Source organism: Oncorhynchus tshawytscha, unplaced genomic scaffold (assembly GCF_018296145.1).
Source record: "Oncorhynchus tshawytscha isolate Ot180627B unplaced genomic scaffold, Otsh_v2.0 Un_contig_4556_pilon_pilon, whole genome shotgun sequence".
NCBI classification, from domain to species: Eukaryota; Metazoa; Chordata; class Actinopteri; order Salmoniformes; family Salmonidae; genus Oncorhynchus; species Oncorhynchus tshawytscha.
In genome coordinates this window covers 207,957-233,061 of record NW_024609635.1, presented here as the reverse complement: position 1 = coordinate 233,061, position 25,105 = coordinate 207,957, and the positions used below count along the sequence as shown (strand labels likewise).

The window sequence follows — 25,105 nt, the reverse complement described above, 5'->3', positions numbered from 1 at the left end:
TGTTAAATCAATGAGGGTCTTTTCTTATCTCGCTGCTGCTTATGTCCAAGAGGGTTCAGAAATATACATTTCTCCATTTCAAATCAAATCAAAGTTTGTCACGTGCGCCGAATACAACAGGTATTACAGTGAAATGCTTACTTAAAATAAAAGCTACAGATACAATTGTTAGGTTGTAAATTAGATGTTGTGGTGCAGTGCCCCCATGTGCATCTGTGTGTGTGTGTTTAACATCTGGGGTGTGTGTTTAACTATTCTTGTGGGGACCAAAAGTGCCCACAAGAATAGTAAAGAAACAAAAATTTGACCAACTGAGGACATTTTGTTAATACCCACGAGGTCAAATGCTATTTCTAGGTGGTTTAGGGTTAAGGTTAGAATAAGTGTTAGAAATATGTTAGGGTTAGTTTTAGGGTTAGGAGTTAGGGTTCGGGTAAATGTTAGTTTACTGACTTGTATCACAAGTGACCTGGTGTGTGTGTGTGCATACCATGTTTGTGTGCTCTCATTAGCTTATCATCTTGAGTCCAAATTACTAACTCTACACTAAATACAACCTTTCTCCTGATCTCTTCTCACTTAAACCTACAAACGCTGTTGTCTGCAGACACATAGCTTTAAACAGCCACTCTACACTGATGTACATATGTTTTCTCTACTTCTGTTTTCATGTTTAGTTTGTTCTCTAATACATTATCCAGTATCTGAAAGCTGCTCATGATTCCCCCATGTCTTCGATCGCTCCTCACTGAAACACAAACTCATGGTCGTGGTAAGGGTTTAGAGGTTTCCCTTCGGGTCTATATGTTGTCATAGTGAGTGTGGAAGTGAGGACAGATACCAGTGCAGATATCTCTGCTAGGCTTCAACAGCATCAGAAGTGGAGCCAGTAGACAGACTTATAAGGACCCCAGTCAACAACATTCCTGGTGGCCATTCTCTCTCTCTCTCTCTCTCTCTCTCTCTCTCTCTCTCTCTCTCTCTCTCTCTCTCTCTCTCTCTCTCTCTCTCTCTCTCACACTCTCTCTCTCTTTCTCTCTCTCTCTCTCTCTCTCTCACTCTCTCTCTCACTTGCTCTTTCTCTCTCTCTCACTTTCTCTCTCAGTGTTTCTTATGAGGTCCTGATGACTGTATGACACAACAGAGATATTCCTAGCCCTGGGTGTGATATAGGGAAGGGGGAGTGGAGAGATATAACCGGGGGTCCATGGAGGGTGTTTGTGTCGCTCATGGATTTAGAGACATTGCTGCGGATAACAGAGAGGAGGATACGTACTGCATTGGGGAAACTCACACCAGGTAAGGAATGGGTTAGATAGTTTGAAAAAGAGAGAGGGAGAGGGAAACGGAGTGAGGGAGTGAGGGAGAGGGAGAGAGAGAAAGGGAGAGAGGGAAAGGGAGAGAGGGAAACGGAGTGAGGGAGTGAGGGAGAGGGAGAGAGAGAAAGGGAGAGAGGGAAAGGGAGAGAGGGAAACGGAGTGAGGGAGTGAGGGAGAGGGAGAGAGAGAAAGGGAGAGAGGGAAAGGGAGTGAGGGAGTGAGGGAGAGGGAGAGAGAGAAAGGGAGAGAGGGAAAGGGAGAGAGAGGAAAGGCGGGTCACGGGATGTTACCGTGGTTGTCTGGTCAGGACACTCTGGTAAGTCACTGGGTTCCTGTTGGGTCACAGATGAAGCCTATTGGATGTTTCAGAATACTATTGCACTGGGGGAAATTGAGAATCAAAGCAACAAGCAGTTGATACCTGAATTGTCTGCTTGTTCAATCTGTCAACTTGTAGCTAGTCATCTTTGGTATTTGTTTTTTTATAAATATTCTGTCTGGCCCTATTGTGATGTCCTCATGCCATATTCAGTGTGGCCCTACAGGGATTTCATCATAACAAATGCTATCATTGTAGATTTTGTCTGGCCCTATTGTGATGTCATCATGTCAAATTCCCACAGGCCTTGTTGTGATGTCATCATGTTACAGTAAATTCTGTCCATGCAGATTCGGTCTGTCCCTATTGTGATGTCTTGTCAGATTCTATCTGTGATTGCTGCCTAAATTGGAAGCAGTTGATTTTCTTTCTGTCACCCTGGTCATGATTTAAACTACATATTCGCGCACACACACACACACACACACACACACACACACACACACACACACACACAGTGTGACCTGACCCCTGAAGTTTGTAAAGGTGTTGATAAGTAGGCGTCAGACTCAAGTCCCTGTCTGAGGACTGTTTGAAGAGTGCTTTGTGTGTGTGTGTGTGTGTGTGTGTGTGTGTGTGTGTGTGTGTGTGTGTGTGTGTGTGTGTGTGGTGCCCCTGAAAAAGAGACCTCCCTGAAACGTTCCAGCAATTATTTTCCAGACCTTTCCATCTATAATCGGAGCAGTTTGAGAGAGAAGATAGGAAATATTCAGAGGGTGACAAGCTGTGTGTGTGTGTGTGTGTGTGTGTGTGTGTGTGTGTGTGTGTGTGTGTGTGTGTGTGTGTGTGTGTGTGTGTGTGTGTGTGTGTGTGTGTGTGTGTGTGTGTACAAGCATATTTTTCAAGGTTGTCAGCACCTGGTATTGTCCCTGCCATGGAAACCTCTCTAGTGTTGTTTGACCTGTATACTAATAATAAATGCAGGATATTTACAGATGTATACTTGTCAGCCCGGAACACCTCAGGATTCATATGTATCAAGCATCTCAGAGTAGGAGTGCTGATCTCAGGTCAGGTCCCCTCTGTATATGTAATCTTATTCATTGTGATCTACAAGGCAAAACTGATCCTAAATCAGCCATCCGACTCTGAGACACTTGGTACATATAGCGCCAGTGTCACGACTTCCGCCGAAGTCGGCCCTTCTCCTTGTTCGGCGGTCGATGTCACCGGCTTTCTAGTCACCACCGATCCATGTTTCAGTTTAGTTTAGTTTTGTCTGTATTAATCACACCTGGTTTCAATTCCCATATCATGTTCCTTATTTAACCCTCTGGCATACATTTCTGTTCTGTCCGTGATTGTTGGTGTCTTAGTGGTTGTTGTAGGTGTTAGTGTGTATGTATTTTCCTATTTGGACTCTTGCTTGACCTTTTTGAGTAAACTCCGTTGTGTTGCTCAAACCTGTGTCCTGCGCCTGACTCCGCTACATCTCTGCACCCAATCGCTGACAGCCAGGTCCCTTTCATACCATCTCTAGTCCTTCTCATCCTTAAATGTCAACAGATTATTAATCAGATTATTAGGTCATACTATCCTCAACCTATTCTAAGGTTGAGGTGAACACACACGCAGGTTCACACATGCATACACCTTTTGCTGTTTCACATCTCACATCTCCACATCTCTTTGGGGGCCACTCTGGACCCCAAATACAGAACTCAGGAGTATCTGAGCCACACACACACACACACACACACACACACACACACACACACACACACACACACACACACACACACACACACACAGGTCCCCAAAGCCATCACTCAGGAGAACTTGATTCCCTGAAGCAGCAGAGTGTGGGCTTTTAGGAGCCAAACCCCCATCGACCTTCAACGGGACCTCTAACTCACCTCCAGACAGACAGACAAAGACAGGAGGAGAGAAAGGATGAGAGAAAATAGACATGGAGGGAGAGGTTGAGAGGTGGAGGAGAGAGAGGAAGAGAGGAAATAGACATGGAAGGAGAGGTTGAGAGGTGGAGGAAAGAGAGGAAGAGAGGAAATAGACATGGAAGGAGAGGTTGAGAGGTGGAGGAAAGAGAGGAAGAGAGGAGATAGACATGGAAGGAGAGTATGAGAGGTGGAAGAGGGAGAGGAAGAGAGGAAATAGACATGCAAGGAGAGGTTGAGAGGTGGAGGAGAGAGACGAGGAGAGAAATAGACATGGAAGGAGAGGTTGAGAGGTGGAGGAAAGAGAGGAAGAGAGGAGATAGACATGGAAGGAGAGGTTGAGAGGTGGAGGGAGAGGAAGAGAGGAAATAGACATGCAAGGAGAGCTTGAGAGGTGGAGGAGAGAGAGGAGGAGAGAAATAGACATGGAAGGAGAGGTTGAGAGGTGGAGGAGAGAGAGGAGGAGAGAAATAGACATGGAAGGAGAGGTTGAGAGGTGGAGGAGAGAGGAGGAGAGAAATAGACATGAAAGGAGAGGTTGAGAGGTGGAGGAGAGAGAGGAGGAGAGGAGATTAGGTTTTATTTAGGTCCATTTATTTGCAAGGCCTTACTACATCATCACTGATTCGTCATTAGACCACAGGTGCCATCACTGTAACTTGATTGGTTGGCTTGTGTCATAGACGTAATCAGTGACTGACTGGATGGTGAATGACAGCCCCCCATGTTACAGAGAGGTTGCTGACTGGATGGTGAATGACAGCCCCCATGTTACAGAGAGGTTACTGACTGGATGGTGAATGACAGCCCCCATGTTACAGAGAGGTTACTGACTGGATGGTGAATGACAGCCCCCATGTTACAGAGAGGTTACTGACTGGATGGTGAATGACAGCCCCATGTTACAGAGAGGTTACTGACTGGATGGTGAATGACAGCCCCCATGTTACAGAGAGGTTACTGACTGGATGGTGAATGACAGCCCCCATGTTACAGAGAGGTTACTGACTGGATGGTGAATGACTGCCCCCATGTTACAGAGAGGTTACTGACTGGATGGTGAATGACAGCCCACATGTTACAGAGAGATTACTGACTGGATGGTGAATGACAGCCCCCATGTTACAGAGAGGTTAATGACTGGATGGTGAATGACAGCCCCCATGTTACAGAGAGGTTACTGACTGGATGGTGAATGACAGCCCCCATGTTACAGAGAGGTTACTGACTGGATGGTGAATGACAGCCCACATGTTACAGAGAGGTTACTGACTGGATGGTGAATGACTGGATGGTGAATGACAGCCCCCATGTTACAGAGAGGTTACTGACTGGATGGTGAATGACAGCCCACATGTTACAGAGAGGTTACTGACTGGATGGTGAATGACAGCCCCCATGTTACAGAGAGGTTACTGACTGGATGGTGAATGACAGCCCACATGTTACAGAGAGGTTACTGACTGGATGGTGAATGACAGCCCACATGTTACAGAGAGGTTACTGACTGGATGGTGAATGACTGCCCCCATGTTACAGAGAGGTTACTGACTGGATGGTGAATGACTGCCCCCATGTTACAGAGAGGTTACTGACTGGATGGTGAATGACAGCCCCCATGTTACAGAGAGGTTAATGACTGGATGGTGAATGACAGCCCCCATGTTACAGAGAGGTTACTGACTGGATGGTGAATGACAGCCCCCATGTTACAGAGAGGTTACTGACTGGATGGTGAATGACAGCCCCCATGTTACAGAGAGGTTACTGACTGGATGGTGAATGACAGGCCCCATGTTACAGAGAGGTTACTGACTGGATGGTGAATGACAGCCCCCATGTTACAGAGAGGTTACTGACTGGATGGTGAATGACAGCCCACATGTTACAGAGAGGTTACTGACTGGATGGTGAATGACAGCCCCCATGTTACAGAGAGGTTACTGACTGGATGGTGAATGACAGCCCCCATGTTACAGAGAGGTTACTGACTGGATGGTGAATGACTGGATGGTGAATGACAGCCCCCATGTTACAGAGAGGTTACTGACTGGATGGTGAATGACAGCCCCCATGTTACAGAGAGGTTACTGACTGGATGGTGAATGACAGCCCACATGTTACAGAGAGGTTACTGACTGGATGGTGAATGACAGCCCACATGTTACAGAGAGGTTACTGACTGGATGGTGAATGACTGCCCCCATGTTACAGAGAGGTTACTGACTGGATGGTGAATGACTGCCCCCATGTTACAGAGAGGTTACTGACTGGATGGTGAATGACAGCCCCCATGTTACAGAGAGGTTACTGACTGGATGGTGAATGACAGCCCACATGTTACAGAGAGGTTACTGACTGGATGGTGAATGACAGCCCCCATGTTACAGAGAGGTTACTGACTGGATGGTGAATGACAGCCCCCATGTTACAGAGAGGTTACTGACTGGATGGTGAATGACAGCCCCCATGTTACAGAGAGGTTACTGACTGGATGGTGAATGACAGCCCCCATGTTACAGAGAGGTTACTGACTGGATGGTGAATGACTGGATGGTGAATGACAGCCCCCATGTTACAGAGAGGTTACTGATTGGATGGTGAATGACAGCCCCCATGTGACAGAGAGGTTACTGACTGGATGGTGAATGACAGCCCCCATGTTACAGAGAGGTTACTGACTGGATGGTAAATGACTGGATGGTGAATGACAGCCCCCATGTTACAGAGAGGTTACTGACTGGATGGTGAATGACAGCCCCCATGTTACAGAGAGGTTACTGACTGGATGGTGAATGACAGCCCCCATGTTACAGAGAGGTTACTGACTGGATGGTAAATGACTGGATGGTGAATGACTGCCCCCATGTTACAGAGAGGTTACTGACTGGATGGTAAATGACTGGATGGTGAATGACTGGATGGTGAATGACTGGATGGTGAATGACTGGATGGTGAATGACTGGATGGTAAATGACTGGATGGTGAATGACTGGATGGTGAATGACAGCCCCCATGTTACAGAGAGGTTACTGACTGGATGGTGAATGACAGCCCCCATGTTACAGAGAGGTTACTGACTGGATGGTGAATGACAGCCCCCATGTTACAGAGAGATTACTGACTGGATGGTGAATGACTGGATGGTGAATGACTGGATGGTGAATGACTGGATGGTGAATGACAGCCCCCGTGTTACAGAGAGGTTACTGACTGGATGGTGAATGACAGCCCCCATGTTACAGAGAGATTACTGACTGGATGGTGAATGACAGCCCCCATGTTACAGAGAGGTTACTGACTGGATGGTGAATGACTGGATGGTGAATGACTGGATGGTGAATGACTGGATGGTGAATGACAGCCCCCATGTTACAGAGAGGTTACTGACTGGATGGTGAATGACAGCCCCCATGTTACAGAGAGGTTACTGACTGGATGGTGAATGACAGCCCCCATGTTACAGAGAGGTTACTGACTGGATGGTGAATGACAGCCCCCATGTTACAGAGAGGTTACTGACTGGATGGTGAATGACAGCCCCCATGTTACAGAGAGGTTACTGACTGGATGGTGAATGACAGCCCCCATGTTACAGAGAGGTTACTGACTGGATGGTGAATGACAGCCCCCATGTTACAGAGAGGTTACTGACTGGATGGTGAATGACTGGATGGTGAATGACTGGATGGTGAATGACAGCCCCCATGTTACAGAGAGATTACTGACTGGATGGTGAATGACTGGATGGTGAATGACAGCCCCCATGTTACAGAGAGATTACTGACTGGATGGTGAATGACAGCCCCCATGTTACAGAGAGATTACTGACTGGATGGTGAATGACTGGATGGTGAATGACAGCCCCCATGTTACAGAGAGATTACTGACTGGATGGTGAATGACTGGATGGTGAATGACAGCCCCCATGTTACAGAGAGATTACTGACTGGATGGTGAATGACAGCCCCCGTGTTACAGAGAGATTACTGACTGGATGGTGAATGACAGCCCCGTGTTACAGAGAGATTACTGACTGGATGGTGAATGACAGCCCCCGTGTTACAGAGAGATTACTGACTGGATGGTGAATGACTGGATGGTGAATGACAGCCCCCATGTTACAGAGAGATTACTGACTGGATGGTGAATGACAGCCCCCATGTTACAGAGAGATTACTGACTGGATGGTGAATGACAGCCCCCATGTTACAGAGAGGTTACTGACTGGATGGTGAATGACTGGATGGTGAATGACAGCCCCCATGTTACAGAGAGGTTACTGACTGGATGGTGAATGACAGCCCCCATGTTACAGAGAGGTTACTGACTGGATGGTGAATGACAGCCCCCATGTTACAGAGAGGTTACTGACTGGATGGTGAATGACAGCCCCCGTGTTACAGAGAGGTTACTGACTGGATGGTGAATGACAGCCCCCATGTTACAGAGAGGTTACTGACTGGATGGTGAATGACAGCCCCCATGTTACAGAGAGGTTACTGACTGGATGGTGAATGACTGGATGGTGAATGACAGCCCCCATGTTACAGAGAGGTTACTGACTGGATGGTGAATGACAGCCCCCATGTTACAGAGAGGTTACTGACTGGATGGTGAATGACAGCCCCCATGTTACAGAGAGGTTACTGACTGGATGGTGAATGACAGCCCCCGTGTTACAGAGAGGTTACTGACTGGATGGTGAATGACAGCCCCCATGTTACAGAGAGGTTACTGACTGGATGGTGAATGACAGCCCCCATGTTACAGAGAGGTTACTGACTGGATGGTGAATGACAGGCCCCATGTTACAGAGAGGTTACTGACTGGATGGTGAATGACAGCCCCCATGTTACAGAGAGGTTACTGACTGGATGGTGAATGACAGCCCCCATGTTACAGAGAGGTTACTGACTGGATGGTGAATGACAGGCCCCATGTTACAGAGAGGTTACTGACTGGATGGTGAATGACAGCCCCCATGTTACAGAGAGGTTACTGACTGGATGGTGAATGACAGCCCCCATGTTACAGAGAGGTTACTGACTGGATGGTGAATGACAGCCCCCGTGTTACAGAGAGGTTACTGACTGGATGGTGAATGACAGGCCCCATGTTACAGAGAGGTTACTGACTGGATGGTGAATGACAGCCCCCATGTTACAGAGAGGTTACTGACTGGATGGTGAATGACTGGATGGTGAATGACCTGATGGTGAATGACAGCCCCCATGTTACAGAGAGGTTACTGACTGGATGGTGAATGACTGGATGGTGAATGACAGCCCCCATGTTACAGAGAGGTTACTGACTGGATGGTGAATGACAGCCCCCATGTTACAGAGAGGTTACTGACTGGATGGTGAATGACTGGATGGTGAATGACTGGATGGTGAATGACATCCCCCATGTTACAGAGAGGTTACTGACTGGATGGTGAATGACAGCCCCCATGTTACAGAGAGATTACTGACTGGATGGTGAATGACAGCCCCCGTGTTACAGAGAGATTACTGACTGGATGGTGAATGACAGCCCCGTGTTACAGAGAGATTACTGACTGGATGGTGAATGACAGCCCCGTGTTACAGAGAGATTACTGACTGGATGGTGAATGACTGGATGGTGAATGACAGCCCCCATGTTACAGAGAGATTACTGACTGGATGGTGAATGACAGCCCCCATGTTACAGAGAGATTACTGACTGGATGGTGAATGACAGCCCCCATGTTACAGAGAGGTTACTGACTGGATGGTGAATGACTGGATGGTGAATGACAGCCCCCATGTTACAGAGAGGTTACTGACTGGATGGTGAATGACAGGCCCCATGTTACAGAGAGGTTACTGACTGGATGGTGAATGACAGCCCCCATGTTACAGAGAGGTTACTGACTGGATGGTGAATGACTGGATGGTGAATGACAGCCCCCATGTTACAGAGAGGTTACTGACTGGATGGTGAATGACAGCCCCCATGTTACAGAGAGGTTACTGACTGGATGGTGAATGACAGCCCCCATGTTACAGAGAGGTTACTGACTGGATGGTGAATGACAGCCCCGTGTTACAGAGAGGTTACTGACTGGATGGTGAATGACAGCCCCCATGTTACAGAGAGGTTACTGACTGGATGGTGAATGACAGCCCCCATGTTACAGAGAGGTTACTGACTGGATGGTGAATGACAGGCCCCATGTTACAGAGAGGTTACTGACTGGATGGTGAATGACAGCCCCCATGTTACAGAGAGGTTACTGACTGGATGGTGAATGACAGCCCCCATGTTACAGAGAGGTTACTGACTGGATGGTGAATGACAGGCCCCATGTTACAGAGAGGTTACTGACTGGATGGTGAATGACAGCCCCCATGTTACAGAGAGGTTACTGACTGGATGGTGAATGACAGCCCCCATGTTACAGAGAGGTTACTGACTGGATGGTGAATGACAGCCCCCGTGTTACAGAGAGGTTACTGACTGGATGGTGAATGACAGGCCCCATGTTACAGAGAGGTTACTGACTGGATGGTGAATGACAGCCCCCATGTTACAGAGAGGTTACTGACTGGATGGTGAATGACTGGATGGTGAATGACCTGATGGTGAATGACAGCCCCCATGTTACAGAGAGGTTACTGACTGGATGGTGAATGACTGGATGGTGAATGACAGCCCCCATGTTACAGAGAGGTTACTGACTGGATGGTGAATGACTGGATGGCGAATGACAGCACCCCATGTTACAGAGAGGTTACTGACTGGATGGTGAATGACTGGATGGTGAATGACTGGATGGTGAATGACAGCCCCCATGTTACAGAGAGGTTACTGACTGGATGGTGAATGACTGGATGATGAATGACTGGATGGTGAATGACAGCCCCCATGTTACAGAGAGGTTACTGACTGGATGGTGAATGACAGCCCCCATGTTACAGAGAGGTTACTGACTGGATGGTGAATGACTGGATGGTGAATGACAGCCCCCATGTTACAGAGAGGTTACTGACTGGATGGTGAATGACTGGATGGTGAATGACAGCCCCCATGTTACAGAGAGGTTACTGACTGGATGGTGAATGACAGCCCCCATGTTACAGAGAGGTTACTGACTGGATGGTGAATGACAGCCCCCGTGTTACAGAGAGGTTACTGACTGGATGGTGAATGACTGGATGGTGAATGACAGCCCCCATGTTACAGAGAGGTTACTGACTGGATGGTGAATGACTGCCCCCATGTTACAGAGAGGTTACTGACTGGATGGTGAATGACAGCCCCCATGTTACAGAGAGGTTACTGACTGGATGGTGAATGACTGGATGGTGAATGACAGCCCCCATGTTACAGAGAGGTTACTGACTGGATGGTGAATGACAGCCCCCATGTTACAGAGAGGTTACTGACTGGATGGTGAATGACTGGATGGTGAATGACAGTCCCCATGTTACAGAGAGGTGACTGACTGGATGGTGAATGACTGGATGGTGAATGACAGTCCCCATGTTACAGAGAGGTGACTGACTGGATGGTGAATGACTGGATGGTGAATGACTGGATGGTGAATGACTGGATGGTGAATGACAGCCCCCGTGTTACAGAGAGGTGACTGACTGGATGGTGAATGACTGGATGGTGAATGACTGGATGGTGAATGACTGGATGGTGAATGACAGCCCCCGTGTTACAGAGAGGTTACTGACTGGATGGTGAATGACAGCCCCCATGTTACAGAGAGAGGTTACTGACTGGATGGTGAATGACAGCCCCCATGTTACAGAGAGGTTACTGACTGGATGGTGAATGACAGCCCACATGTTACAGAGAGGTTACTGACTGGATGGTGAATGACTGGATGGTGAATGACTGGATGGTGAATGACAGCCCCCATGTTACAGAGAGGTTACTGATTGGATGGTGAATGACAGCCCCCATGTCACAGAGAGGTTACTGACTGGATGGTGAATGACTGCCCCCGTGTTACAGAGAGGTGACTGACTGGATGGTGAATGACTGGATGGTGAATGACTGGATGGTGAATGACTGGATGGTGAATGACAGCCCCCGTGTTACAGAGAGGTGACTGACTGGATGGTGAATGACTGGATGGTGAATGACAGCCCCCGTGTTACAGAGAGGTTACTGACTGGATGGTGAATGACAGCCCCCATGTTACAGAGAGGTTACTGACTGGATGGTGAATGACAGCCCCCATGTTACAGAGAGGTTACTGACTGGATGGTGAATGACAGCCCACATGTTACAGAGAGGTTACTGACTGGATGGTGAATGACTGGATGGTGAATGACAGCCCCCATGTTACAGAGAGGTTACTGACTGGATGGTGAATGACTGCCCCCATGTTACAGAGAGGTTACTGACTGGATGGTGAATGACAGCCCCCATGTTACAGAGAGGTTACTGACTGGATGGTGAATGACAGCCCCCATGTTACAGAGAGGTTACTGACTGGATGGTGAATGACAGCCCCCGTGTTACAGAGAGGTGACTGACTGGATGGTGAATGACTGGATGGTGAATGACTGGATGGTGAATGACTGGATGGTGAATGACAGCCCCCGTGTTACAGAGAGGTTACTGACTGTATGGTGAATGACAGCCCCCATGTTACAGAGAGGTTACTGACTGGATGGTGAATGACAGCCCCGTGTTACAGAGAGGTGACTAACTGGATGGTGAATGACAGCCCCCCATGTTACAGAGAGGTAACTGACTGGATGGTGAATGACAGCCCCCCATGTTACAGAGAGGTTACTGACTGGATGGTGAATGACAGCCCCCATGTTACAGAGAGGTTACTGACTGGATGGTGAATGACAGCCCCCATGTTACAGAGAGGTTACTGACTGGATGGTGAATGACTGGATGGTGAATGACAGCCCCCATGTTACAGAGAGATTACTGACTGGATGGTGAATGACAGCCCCCATGTTACAGAGAGATTACTGACTGGATGGTGAATGACTGGATGGTGAATGACCTGATGGTGAATGACTGCCCCCATGTTACAGAGAGGTTACTGACTGGATGGTGAATGACAGCCCCCATGTTACAGAGAGGTTACTGACTGGATGGTGAATGACAGCCCCCATGTTACAGAGAGGTTACTGACTGGATGGTGAATGACTGGATGGTGAATGACAGCCCCCATGTTACAGAGAGATTACTGACTGGATGGTGAATGACAGCCCCCATGTTACAGAGAGATTACTGACTGGATGGTGAATGACTGGATGGTGAATGACCTGATGGTGAATGACTGCCCCCATGTTACAGAGAGGTTACTGACTGGATGGTGAATGACAGCCCCCATGTTACAGAGAGGTTACTGACTGTATGGTGAATGACAGCCCCCATGTTACAGAGAGGTGACTGACTGGTTGGTGAATGACTGGATGGTGAATGACAGCCCCCATGTTACAGAGAGGTTACTGACTGGATGGTGAATGACAGCCCCCATGTTACAGAGAGGTTACTGACTGGATGGTGAATGACTGCCCCCATGTTACAGAGAGATTACTGACTGGATGGTGAATGACAGCCCCCATGTTACAGAGAGGTTACTGACTGGATGGTGAATGACAGCCCCCATGTTACAGAGAGGTTACTGACTGGATGGTGAATGACAGCCCCCATGTTACAGAGAGATTACTGACTGGATGGTGAATGACAGCCCCCATGTTACAGAGAGGTTACTGACTGGATGGTGAATGACAGCCCCCATGTTACAGAGAGGTTACATAGAGGGAGGGATGAGGAAGAGGGAGGGAGGGTTAGCACTGGTTTGGACATTCAGTGCTTCAGATGGTCTTTTTATAGCAACAGTACTCAGCCTAGTTCCCTGGATGAGAGGAACAGGACGGAGAGGAAGAGGAAGAGGAGGGAGAGGAAGAGGAGGGAGAGTAAAGGGAAGAGGAGGGACAGCTCCAGCCTGTTAAATCAGTAATAGTTCATATTTTAAAGTAACTCTCTCTCTCTCTCTCAATTCAATTTAAGGGGCTTTATTGGCATGGGAAACATATGTTAACATTGAAGCAAGTGAAGTAGATATTATAGAAAATGTAAATAAACTATACAAATGAACAGTAAACATTACACTCACAGAAGTTCCAAACAAATAAATACATTACAAATGTCATATTTTGTATATATACAGTGTTGTAACGATGTGCAAATGGTTAAAGTACAAAAAGGAAAAGAAATAAACATAAATATGGGTTGTATTTACAATGGTGTTTGTTCATCAAACACCATTTCCCTTTTCCAGTTTTCTTGTGGCAACAGGTCACAAATCTTGCTGCTGTGATGGCACTGTGGTATTTCACCAGTTTATCAAAATCATTTATTTTCTCCTTTTTTCTTCCCAATGTTTGTGGTATCCAATTGGTAGTAGTTACAGTCTTGTCTCATCGCTGCAACTGCCTTACGAAGCGAAGGTCGAGAGCCATGCGTCCTCCGAAACACAACCCAACCTAGCCGCACTGCTTCTTGACACAATGCACATCCAACCCGGAAGCCAGCCGTACCAATGTGTCGGAGGAAACACCATACACCTGGCGACCTGGTCAGCGTGCACTGTGCCAGGCCCACCACAGGAGTGTGCGATGAGACAAGGATATTCCTGCCGGCCAAACCCTCCCTAACCTGGACGACGCTGGACCAATTGTGCGTTGCCCCATGGACCTCCCGGTCGTGGCCGGCTGCGACAGCGCCTGGGCTCGAACCCAGAATCTCTGGTGTCACAGCTAGCACTGCGATGCAGTGCCTTAGACCACTGCGCCTTAGACCACTGAGGGAAATATGTATCTCTAATATGGTCATACATTGGGCAGGAGGTTAGGAAGTGCAGCTCAGTTTCTACCTCATTTTGTGGGCAGTGTGCACATAGCTTGTCTTCTCTTGAGAGCCAGGTCTGCCTACGGCGGCCTTTCTCAATAGCAAGGCTATGCTCACTGAGTCTGTACATAGTCAAAGCTTTCCTTAAGTTTGGTTGTCATGGTGGTCAGGTATTCTGCCACTGTGTACTCTCTGTTTAGGGCCAAATAGAATTCTAGTTTGCTCACTTTTTTTGTTAATTCTTTCCAATGTGTCAAGTAATTATCTTTTTGTTTTCTCATGATTTGGTTGGGTCTAATTGTGTTGCTGTCCTGGGGCTCTGTTCACAATCACAAACAAACGCCACAGAGCCAGCTTGCTTTGGAGGCTCTTCTCCAGGTTCATCTCTCTATAGGTGATGGCTTTGTTATGGAAGGTTTGGGAATCGCTTCCTTTTACATAGGTGGTTGTAGAATTTATTGTTCGCAGCTTTGTGGAAGTTACCTGTGGCGCTGATGTTTAAGCCGAGGTATTTATAGTTTTTTGGTGCGCTCTAGGGCAATGGTGTCTAAATGGAATTTGTATTTGTGGTCCTGGCGACTGGACCTTTTTAGGAACACTATTATTTTGGTCTTACCCAGATTTACTGTCAGGGCCCAGGTCTTTCAGAATCAGTGCAGAAAATCTTAGGTGCTGCTGTAGGCCCTCCTTGGTTGGTGCAAGAAGCACCAGATCATCAGCAAACAGTAGACATTTGACTTCAGATTCTAGTAGGGTGAGGCCGGGTGCTATAGACTTTTCTAGTGCCCTAACCAATTTGTTGATATATATATGTTGAAGAGGGTGGGGCTTAAGCTGCATCCCTGTCTCACCCCACGGCCCTGTGGGAAGAAATGTGTGGTTTTTTTGCCTATTTTAACCACACACTTGTTTGTATACATGGATTTTATAATGTTGTATGTTTTTCCCCCAACACCACTTTCCATCAATTTGTATAGCAGACCCTCATGCCAAATTGAATCGAAGGCTTTTTTTTAAATCAACAAAATACAGTGGGGCAAAAAAGTATTTAGTCAGCAACCAATTGTGCAAGTTCTCCAACTTAAAAAGATGAGAGAGGCCTGTAATTTTCATCATAGGTACACTTGAACTATGACAGACAAAATGAAAAAAAAAAATCCAGAAAATCACATTGTAGGATTTCTTATGAATTTATTTGCAAATTATGGTGGAAAATAAGTAATTGGACACCTACAAACAAGCAAGATTTCTGGCTCTCACAGACCTGTAACTTCTTCTTTAAGAGGCTCCGCTGTCCTCCACTCGTTACCTGTATTAATGGCACCTGTTTGAAATTGTTATCAGTATAAAAGACACCTGCAAAAAACTGTATGAGAAGACTTTGCCTTTGTTTTGGTTGGTTTGTTTGTCAATTTGGGTGTGCAGGGTGAATACGTGGTCTGCCATACGATAATTTGGTAAAAAGCCAATTTGACATTTGCTCAGTACATTGTTTTCACTGAGGAAATGTACGAGTCTGCTGTAAATGATAATGCAGGGGATTATCCTAAGGTTGCTGTTGACGCATATCCCACTGTAGTTATTGGGGTCAAAATGTTCCTCCAATTTTGTGGATTGGAGTGATCAGTCCTTGTGTAACGGTTTTCTTTAGGTGAAGGAGAGGCGGACCAAAACGCAGTGTGGTGGTTATTCATGTTTTTTAATAAAGACGTGCATAAACTAACAAAAACAATAAACGTGGAAAACCAAAAACAGCCCTATCTGGTGCAAAACACAGAGACAGGAACAATCACCCACAAACACACAGTGAAACCCAGGCTACCTAAATATGGTTCCCAATCAGAGACAATGACTAACACCTGCCTCTGATTGAGAACCATATCAGGCCAGACATAGAAATAGACAAACAAGACATCCAACATAGAATGCCCACTCAGATCACACCCTGACCAACCAAAACATAGAAACATACAAAGCAAACTATGGTCAGGGTGTGACACCTTGGTTACAAATATTGGGGAAGATGCCAGAGCTAAGGATGATGTTTTATTATAGCCAATTGGAATTTGTTGTCTGTATATTTTATAATTTCATTGAGGATACCATCAACACCACAGGCCTTTTTGGGCTGGAGGGTTTTTATTTTGTCCTGTAGTTCATTCAAGGTCATTGGAGAATCCAGTGGGTTCTGGTAGTCTTTGATAGTTGATTCTAAGATTTGTATTTGATCATGTATATGTTTTTGCTGTTTGTTCTTTGTTATAGAGCCAAAAAGATTGGAGAAGTATTTTACCCACACATCTCCATTTTGGATAGATAATTCTTTGTGTTGTTTGTTTAATGTTTTCCAATTTTACCAGAAGTGGTTAGAGTCTATGGATTCTTCAATTACATTGAGCTGATTTCTGACATCCTTCTTTTTCCGTAGTGTATTTCTGTATTGTTGAGTGATTCACCATAGTGAAGGCACAGACTCAGGTTTTCTGGGTCTCTATGTTTTTTTTGGACAGGTCTCTCAATTTCTTTCTTAGGTTTTTGCATTCTTCATCAAACCATTTGTCATTGTTGTTCATTTTCTTCTGTTTGAAATGTTTAGATTAGATAGGGACGCTGTGTAATGCGTCTGTGTGTAGCTGGTCAGATGAGTCAGGCACAGGACAGCAGATATGAGTAATGAAAGCAATTTTACTCAAATAATATAACAATACATGTCATACAAGGCCACAAATATGAACCGCAATACAATAAACAATTACTCACAAACAAACATGGGGGAACAGAGGGTTAAATAATGAACAAGTAATTGGGGCATTGAAACCAGGTGTGTAAGACAAAGACAAAACTAATGGAAAATGAAAAGTGGATCGGCAATGGCTAGAAGGCTGGTGACGTCGACCGCCGAACACTGCCCGAACAAAGAGAGGGACCGACTTTGGCGGAAGTCGTGACAAGCTGAGAGGTCAAATATACTGTTAACATTTTCTACTGCCAAATGTACACCTTCACTATTAGGTTTCCACACTACATTCCTTCTATCTATAGCATTTTGTATTATTTCTCAGTTCCTTTGGCTTTGATGCCTCATGATTGAGTATTGCCCTGTTCATGTATACTGTGATTTTTCTGTGGTCTGAAAGGAGCGTTAGTGGGCTGACTGTAAACGCTCGGAGAGACACTGGGTTGAGGTCAATGATAAAGTAGTCTATAGTACTACTGCCAATAGATGAGCTATAGGTGTACCTACCATAGGAATCCCCTCGAAGCCTACCATTGACTATGTACATACCCAGCGTGCGACAGAGCTGCAGGAGTTGTGACCCGTTTTTTTGTTGGTTATGTTGTCATAGTTGTGCCTAGGGGGGAATGTGGGGGAGGGAACGCTGTCTCCTCCAGGCAGGTGTTTGTCCCCCTGTGTGCTGAGGGTGTCAGGTTCTTGTCCGTTTTTATTAACATTTTTTATTTCACCTTTATTTAACCAGGTAGGCCAGTTGAGAACAAGTTCTCATATACAACTGCGACCTGGCCAAGACCTGGCCAAGATAAAGCAAAGCAGTGCGACACAAAACAACACAGAGTTACACAGGTTAAACAAAAGTACAGTCAATAACACAGTAGAAAAGTCTATATCCAGTGTGTGCAAATGGAGTAAGGAGGTAAGGCAATAAATAGGCCATAGGAGTGAATAATTACAATTTAGCAAATTAATACAGAAGTGATAGATGTGCAGATGATGATGTGCAAGTAGAAATACTGGTGTGCAAAAGAGCAAAAAAGTAAATAAAAGCAATATGGAGATGAGGTAGTTGGATGGGCTATTTACAGATGGGCCATGTACAGCTGCAGCGATCGGTAAGCTGCTCAGATAGCTGATGCTTAAAGTTAGTGAGGGATATATAAGTCTCCAACTTCAGCGATTTTTGCAATTCGTTCCTATCATTGGCAGCAGACAACTGGAAGGAAAGACGGCCAAAGGGGGTGTTGGCTTTGGGGATGACCAGGGAAATATACCTGCTGGAGCGCATGCTACGGGTGGGTGTTGTTATGGTGACCAGTGAGCTGAGATAAGGCGGAGCTTTACCTAGCAAATACTTATAAATGACCTAGAGCCAGTGGGTCAGGCAACGAATATGTAGCGAGGGCCAGCCGACGAGAGCATACAGGTCGCAGTGGTGGGTGGTATATGGGGCTTTGAGGACAAAACGGATGGCACTGTGATAGACAGCATCCAGTTTGCTGAGTAGAGTGTTGGAGGATATTTTGTAAATGACATCGCCCGAAGTCGAGGATCGGTAGGATAGTCAGTTTTACGAGGGTATGTTTGGCAGCATGAATGAAGGAGGCTTTTTTGCAAAATAGGAAGCCGATTCTAGATTTAATTTAGGATTGGAGATGCTTAATATGAGTCTGGAAGTAGAGTTTACAGTCTAGCCAGACACCTAGGTATTTGTAGTTGTCCACATATTCTAAGTCAGAACCGTCCAGTGTTGTGATGCTAGTCAGGCGGGCGGGTGCGGGCAGCAATCGGTTGAAGAGCATGCCTTTCGTTTTACTAGCGTTTAAGAGCAGTTGGAGGCCACGGAAGGTTTTGTCATTTAGGTCGCCACAGACTAGTACATGTCCCTGGGCCTGGAGAATATGTCTTCATTAAAGTATGGGGATTCTAGTGGGGAGGATATAGTGTCACATTCGTTATAAGGATTGGACCCAAGGCGTAGCGTGCATTGTGGTACAGATACAGACATAGCCTTGTAGTACAGGTACAGCCATAGCCTTGAGGTACCGGTACAGACATAGCCTTGTGGTACAGATACAGACATAGCATTGTGGTACAGGTACAGACATAGACTTGTGGCACAGATACAGACATAGCATTGTGGTACAGGTACAGACATAGCCTTGTGGTACAGATACAGACATAGCCTTGTGGTACAGATACAGACATAGCCTTGTGGTACAGGTACAGACATAGCCTTGTAGTACAGGTACAGCCATAGCCTTGAGGTACCGGTACAGACATAGCCTTGTGGTACAGATACAGACATAGCCTTGTGGTACCGGTACAGACATAGCCTTGTGGTACAGGTACAGACATAGCATTGAGGTACAGATACAGACATAGCCTTGTAGTACAGGTACAGCCATAGCCTCGAGGTACCGGTACAGACATAGCCTTGTGGTACAGATACAGACATAGCATTGTGGTACAGATACAGACATAGCCTTGTAGTACAGGTACAGCCATAGCCTCGAGGTACCGGTACAGACATAGCCTTGTGGTACAGATACAGACATAGCATTGTGGTACAGTTTCAGACATAGCCTTGTGGTACAGATACAGACATAGCCTTGTGGTACAGGTACAGACATAGCCTTGTGGTACAGATACAGACATAGCATTGTGGTACAGGTACAGACATAGCCTTGTGATACAGATACAGACATAGCATTGTGGTACAGGTACAGACATAGCCTTCTGGTACAGGTACAGACATAGCCTTGTGGTACAGGTACAGACAAAGCATTGTGGTACAGGTACAGACATAGCCTTGTGGTACAGATACAGACATAGCATTGTGGTACAGGTACAGACATAGCCTTCTGGTACAGGTACAGACATAGCCTTGTGGTACAGGTACAGACAAAGCATTGTGGTACAGATACAGACATAGCCTTGTAGTACAGGTACAGCCATAGCCTTGAGGTACCGGTACAGACATAGCCTTGTGGTACAGATACAGACATAGCCTTGTGGTACAGATACAGACATAGCATTGTGGTACAGGTACAGCCATAGCCTTGTGGTACAGATACAGACATAGCATTGTGGTACAGGTACAGCCATAGCCTTGTGGTACAGTTTCAGACATAGCCTTGTGGTACAGATACAGACATAGCCTTGTGGTACAGGTACAGACATAGCCTTGTGGTACAGGTACAGACAAAGCCTTGCGGTACAGATACAGGCATAGCCTTGTGGTACAGGTACAGACAAAGCCTTGCGGTACAGATACAGGCATAGCCTTGTGGTACAGGTACAGACATAGCCTTGTGATACAGATACAGACATAGCATTGTGGTACAGGTACAGACATAGCCTTCTGGTACAGGTACAGACATAGCCTTGTGGTGCAGGTACAGACATAGCCTTCTGGTACAGGTACAGACATAGCCTTGTAGTACAGGTACAGACATAGCCTCGTGGTACAGGTACAGACATAGCCTTCTGGTACAGGTACAGACATAGCCTTGTGGTGCAGGTACAGACATAGCCTTCTGGTACAGGTACAGACATAGCCTTGTAGTACAGGTACAGACATAGCCTCGTGGTACAGGTACAGACATAGCCTTGTGGTACAGGTACAGACATAGCCTTGTGCGAGTGTGCGTGTGCATGCGTATGTGTGTGTTTGTGTGTGAGAGCAAGCTAGTTAACACAAGTAGTTGGGAGGAGGGATGCTGCAAAGTAACCTGAATGCCTGTGGAGTTAGAGTAGCATTCAAGTCTCTATTATTTAACATGTCCTGTGTTTATGCTGTTCAAAACCTTTTTCAACGTCTTCACTGCTTTTACACTGGTGTAGAAAGAAAAGCTTTTTGGGGTTACTTGGTGCATATTCAGTCATCAGAGGTGTCTCTGTTAATCTATTTGGCGTTTTCAACATCTTGTTAGTTAGATATTCTGTGTCATTGCAAGGTTACAAGAGATGTGAGGTTGGTGAAAATGAAGCATCCACTCCACAAAATAAATGTTGAATAAAAAATGATGCCATTTTTATTTTTGTCTGGTTAAAGCATCAAACATGTGTGTGTGGTTATTGTTGGGTCCATGGTAGTGTTCTTTCCCTTTGCATCCTATGTTTCTCTGTGTATTCAGCTGGAATACTAATCTAAGGTCAGTTTGGCATCCCGTAATCACCTATAGATCACTTGTTGTGGGCTAATATTGACACTTTTGTCTGTAGCCTGACCATTACCCCTGACTCCTCCCATATAGAACATTCCAATATTCCCATTGTCTACTGCCCAGAGGTTCCTCATAGTTATTCACCAGACGTTACCTAGGCAACAGAGGGGTGGCACTGCAGGAGGACTGTCCCGGCTTCATCAACCGAGATGTGTGTGTGTGTGTGTGTGTGTGTGTGTGTGTGTGTGTGTGTGTGTGTGTGTGTGTGTGTGTGTGTGTGTGTGTGTGTGTGTGTGTGTGTGTGTGTGTGTGTGTGTGTGTGTGTGTGTGTGTGTGCTGTGACTCAGCACATCAGAATGCAAAAGGGAGAGATGGATATCCCTCCACGCTCCCCCAGGGAAACCTGTTGAAGCTGTGACGTGTTTACTTCTCTCTCTCCCTCTTCCTCCTTCTCTCTCTCTATCCGTCCCTCTCTCTCCCTCTTCCTCCTCCTCTCTCTCTATCCGTCCCTCTCTCTCCCTCTTCCTCCATCTCTCTCTCTCTCCCTCTTCCTCCATCTCTCTCTCTATCCATCCCTCTCTCTCCCTCTTCCCCATCTCGCTCTCTATCCATCCCTCTCTCTCCCTCTTCCTCCATCTCTCTCTCTATCCGTCCCTCTCTCTCTGTCTTCCTTTTCTCTCTCTCCTTCTCTCCCTCCTTCCATGCAGCTATCTCTCATTGTCTTCCTTCTCTCCATCCCTCTCTTCCTTCTCTTTCTGAGTCTTGAATCATTTGCAAACCCCCCTTTCTCTTTCTCTCCCTCTATCTGCCTCTCTTCCTCCCTTTCTGCCCCGCCCACCCATGACTCACACCCAAGGGGATTCCTTCATTAGCAGAGTGATTGATTGTGCTTTTCATTTTCACTAAATGTCTTGTTCCACTATCAAATATAATGGCCTTTTCTGTTGTATACTAGTTTTGTATAACGGTCTAATTGTCATTCTCTGATGAACACACCTACAGTATTAATAACTCCTAGGGTGTTATAGGGTGTTATTTATTATTCATTATTCATTCATTATGATTAATTTTCCATTCGTGTAATCATATATCAGCTTAGACTATCGTTCTGTACAGAGACAGAATAAAGAGAGGAGGATGGAGAGAGAGAGGGGGAAGAATGCTGTGCTCCTGTGTTACCTATGGAGGGAGCTCTCCTCTCCTCTGCAGAAAACAAAATATCCCTTTCTCTTTATCCTTCTCTGCCCTTTTTTCTGATAACCTCATTCGGAAGGATGTAAAAGGAAAGGATGCAGGACAAAGAAATATATAGCATACACACATAAACAGTCCTACAGACAGGATGATCAGCTAATGTATTGATTTAAATGTGGTAGATAGCCAACTTCCCTAGGGATATAACACAGCAGCTTCTCTACATCATCTCTCTCTGTCTCTCTCTCTCTCTGTCCCTCTCTGTCTCTCTCTGTCCCTCTCTGTCTCTCTCTCTCTGTCCCTCTCTCTCTCTCTGTCCCTCTCTGTCTCTCTCTGTCTCTCTCTCTCTCTGTCTCTCTCTCTCTCAGTGTCTGTCTCTCTGTCTCTCTCTCTCTCTCTCTCTCTCTCTCTCTCTGTCTCTCTCTCTCTCTCTCTCTCTCTCTCTCAGTGTCTGTCTCTCTGTCTCTCTGTCTCTCTCTCTCTCTCTGTCTCTCTCTCTCTCTCTCTGTGTTTTTAGAGTTTTAAACCGTTCGTTCCACTCCTATTCACTACATAGACAGGGAAGGGAGTTTTGGGTGGAAGGGGTGAAGAGGATGAATGTTTCCTTTTGAAAGCTTTTTTTAACATTGAGATGAGAAGATGGGATGAATTTTTATGTAAATGTAGTCAGGAAGCTTTGATTTATTAATGATCCTCAACAGCAGTTGACCTGGATAAAAACATCAGCACAAAGACAACAAGATGTTTTATTTCCATTCCCCACTGTGCAATGTGTGTGCATGCAGCCTTGTGTCTGTGTGTGTGTGTGTGTGTGTGTGTGTGTGTGTGTGTGTGTGTGTGTGTGTGTGTGTGTGTGTGTGTGTGTGTGTGTGTGTGTGTGTGTGTGTGTGTGTGTGTGTGTGTGTGTGTGCATGAAGTCTTGTGTCTGTGTGTGCGTGCTTGCGTGCATGCGTGCGTGCGTGTGTGTGTTTGTGTGTGTGTTTGTGTGTGTGTGTGTGTGTGTGTGTGTGTGTGTGTGTGTGTGTGTGTGTGTGTGTGTGTGTGTGTGTGTGTGTGTGTGTGTGTGTGTGTGTGTGTGTGTGTGTGTGTGTGCACTAAAATCAGTAAGTAGATTTAAATAGATGTAGCCCTCTTTCTGCTTGAAGTTCTCTGGTGAACCACATGTGTAGCATTATGAACATGTGGCAATAGAGCATTTGGGACAGGCAGTGTGCAGGTTGGTATTCATTCATATTACACCACGTTATGGGATGCCATACACCAGGTCTGACCATATGACCAGTAAGTACTCTAGTGTGAAAAGACCTGTTGGTAAGTAGGCTGTGGTACCATAACTCTATAGGCCTACAGAGTAACTGGACAGGATTCAATGAGATAGATTCCATGCAACCTGCACCTTACTGTGTTGCAGCAGAGGATGATTAGATGCACAACAGCGGTAAGAGTCAACTCTTGGACTGCTTATTACAAGCGCCTTCTTTTTCTGAACACTCTGGCGCCCTCAAGCGGTCAAATCCCAGTTTTACTTTATTTTTCGACAACCAATCCTTTGCTGTCGGCTGAAGCTGGAGCTCTCCTGGAGGTATTTAGCCTTTTTGAACGTCATCAGATTTGAAAAGGCTATGCCTTCTGAATTTTGAAAAGTAAATTATCTTTCGGTGTAATATTAATGTCAATGCCTTGTAACTGTCACGGAGAATCACATCGAATTCTCATTCTTCAGTGAGTCTGTGTTCGGAAACACAACGTGACCGCAGGAAACCCACCGGATCTACCCGCAGAGGCAGCCACTGACCTGAGCTCGGTAGGCCTTTCATTATTAAACTGAAAACGGTGCGGGTGTACAGTTCAGAGCACTCGGGCTGGCTACTGTATCTCTCCTGTGAATCGACGCTGGTTCATGCATTTTTAAAACTTTAATTATACCACCAAAGCCGATACAGATTCAAGAAAATGCCCCACTAAGCTAAACGTGATTGAAAATGTGCCAAACTGTTTGTCTTGAATTAATGGTTTTGACCAGACGATTTCATTACTGGGAGAGAGAGACCAACTATAGATGACTCCTTGGAAAGCACATTGAAACAACCTACCACAGTGGATAACCTCCCCATGAAGGAGGTATTCTCAAGTTTGGGTTTCAAATATTTAGTAAATTAAAACTTGAATTAATCCAGGATGAAGCCCCATTGAGATCACGCATCTCTGCTTCAATGGGGACCTTTCCAGACTTGTCCCTTTTCCAGGCAGCAGGTGAAGGACACTCTTCTACCCGGGAAGACATGGCTCACTGCTTTCTACGTTTAAATTGTTTATAACCTGGTTAAAAATAGGTTAGCTTGCAGTTTACAGTTAACATTATGAGGAAAATGCCAGTTAGTCTTGAGATATTTTCACGTGGATCATTTATAGGCTACTCCTCAACTCAAGGGTCATGTTTACTCACAGCGCAGCCGCAGACAGCATGCGATTGGTGGAACTGTAGGCCGCGGTCGCTGCCCATGGTGCTGAAATCAGACGTGGCTTGCGCGGGTCAGAAGATCTGCGCT

General features: G+C 46.1%; 1 protein-coding gene across 2 annotated transcripts in view; it reads left to right on the top strand.

Annotated features, from left to right (window-relative positions):
* Nucleotides 1-25,105, top strand: part of LOC112235969 (fibroblast growth factor 14-like) — a 67,704-nt gene that overhangs the window by 11,771 nt on the left and 30,828 nt on the right. Inside the window, exon 1 of one of the 2 annotated variants that reach the window (XM_042316538.1) lies at nt 1,151-1,299. The exons of the other annotated variant lie outside the window; for it this stretch is intronic. Coding sequence (XP_042172472.1) covers nt 1,230-1,299 — 70 coding nt within the window. The 5' untranslated portion in view covers nt 1,151-1,229. Of the gene's footprint in view, nt 1-1,150; nt 1,300-25,105 lie in introns of those variants that run through there. 2 annotated transcript variants of the gene reach the window in all.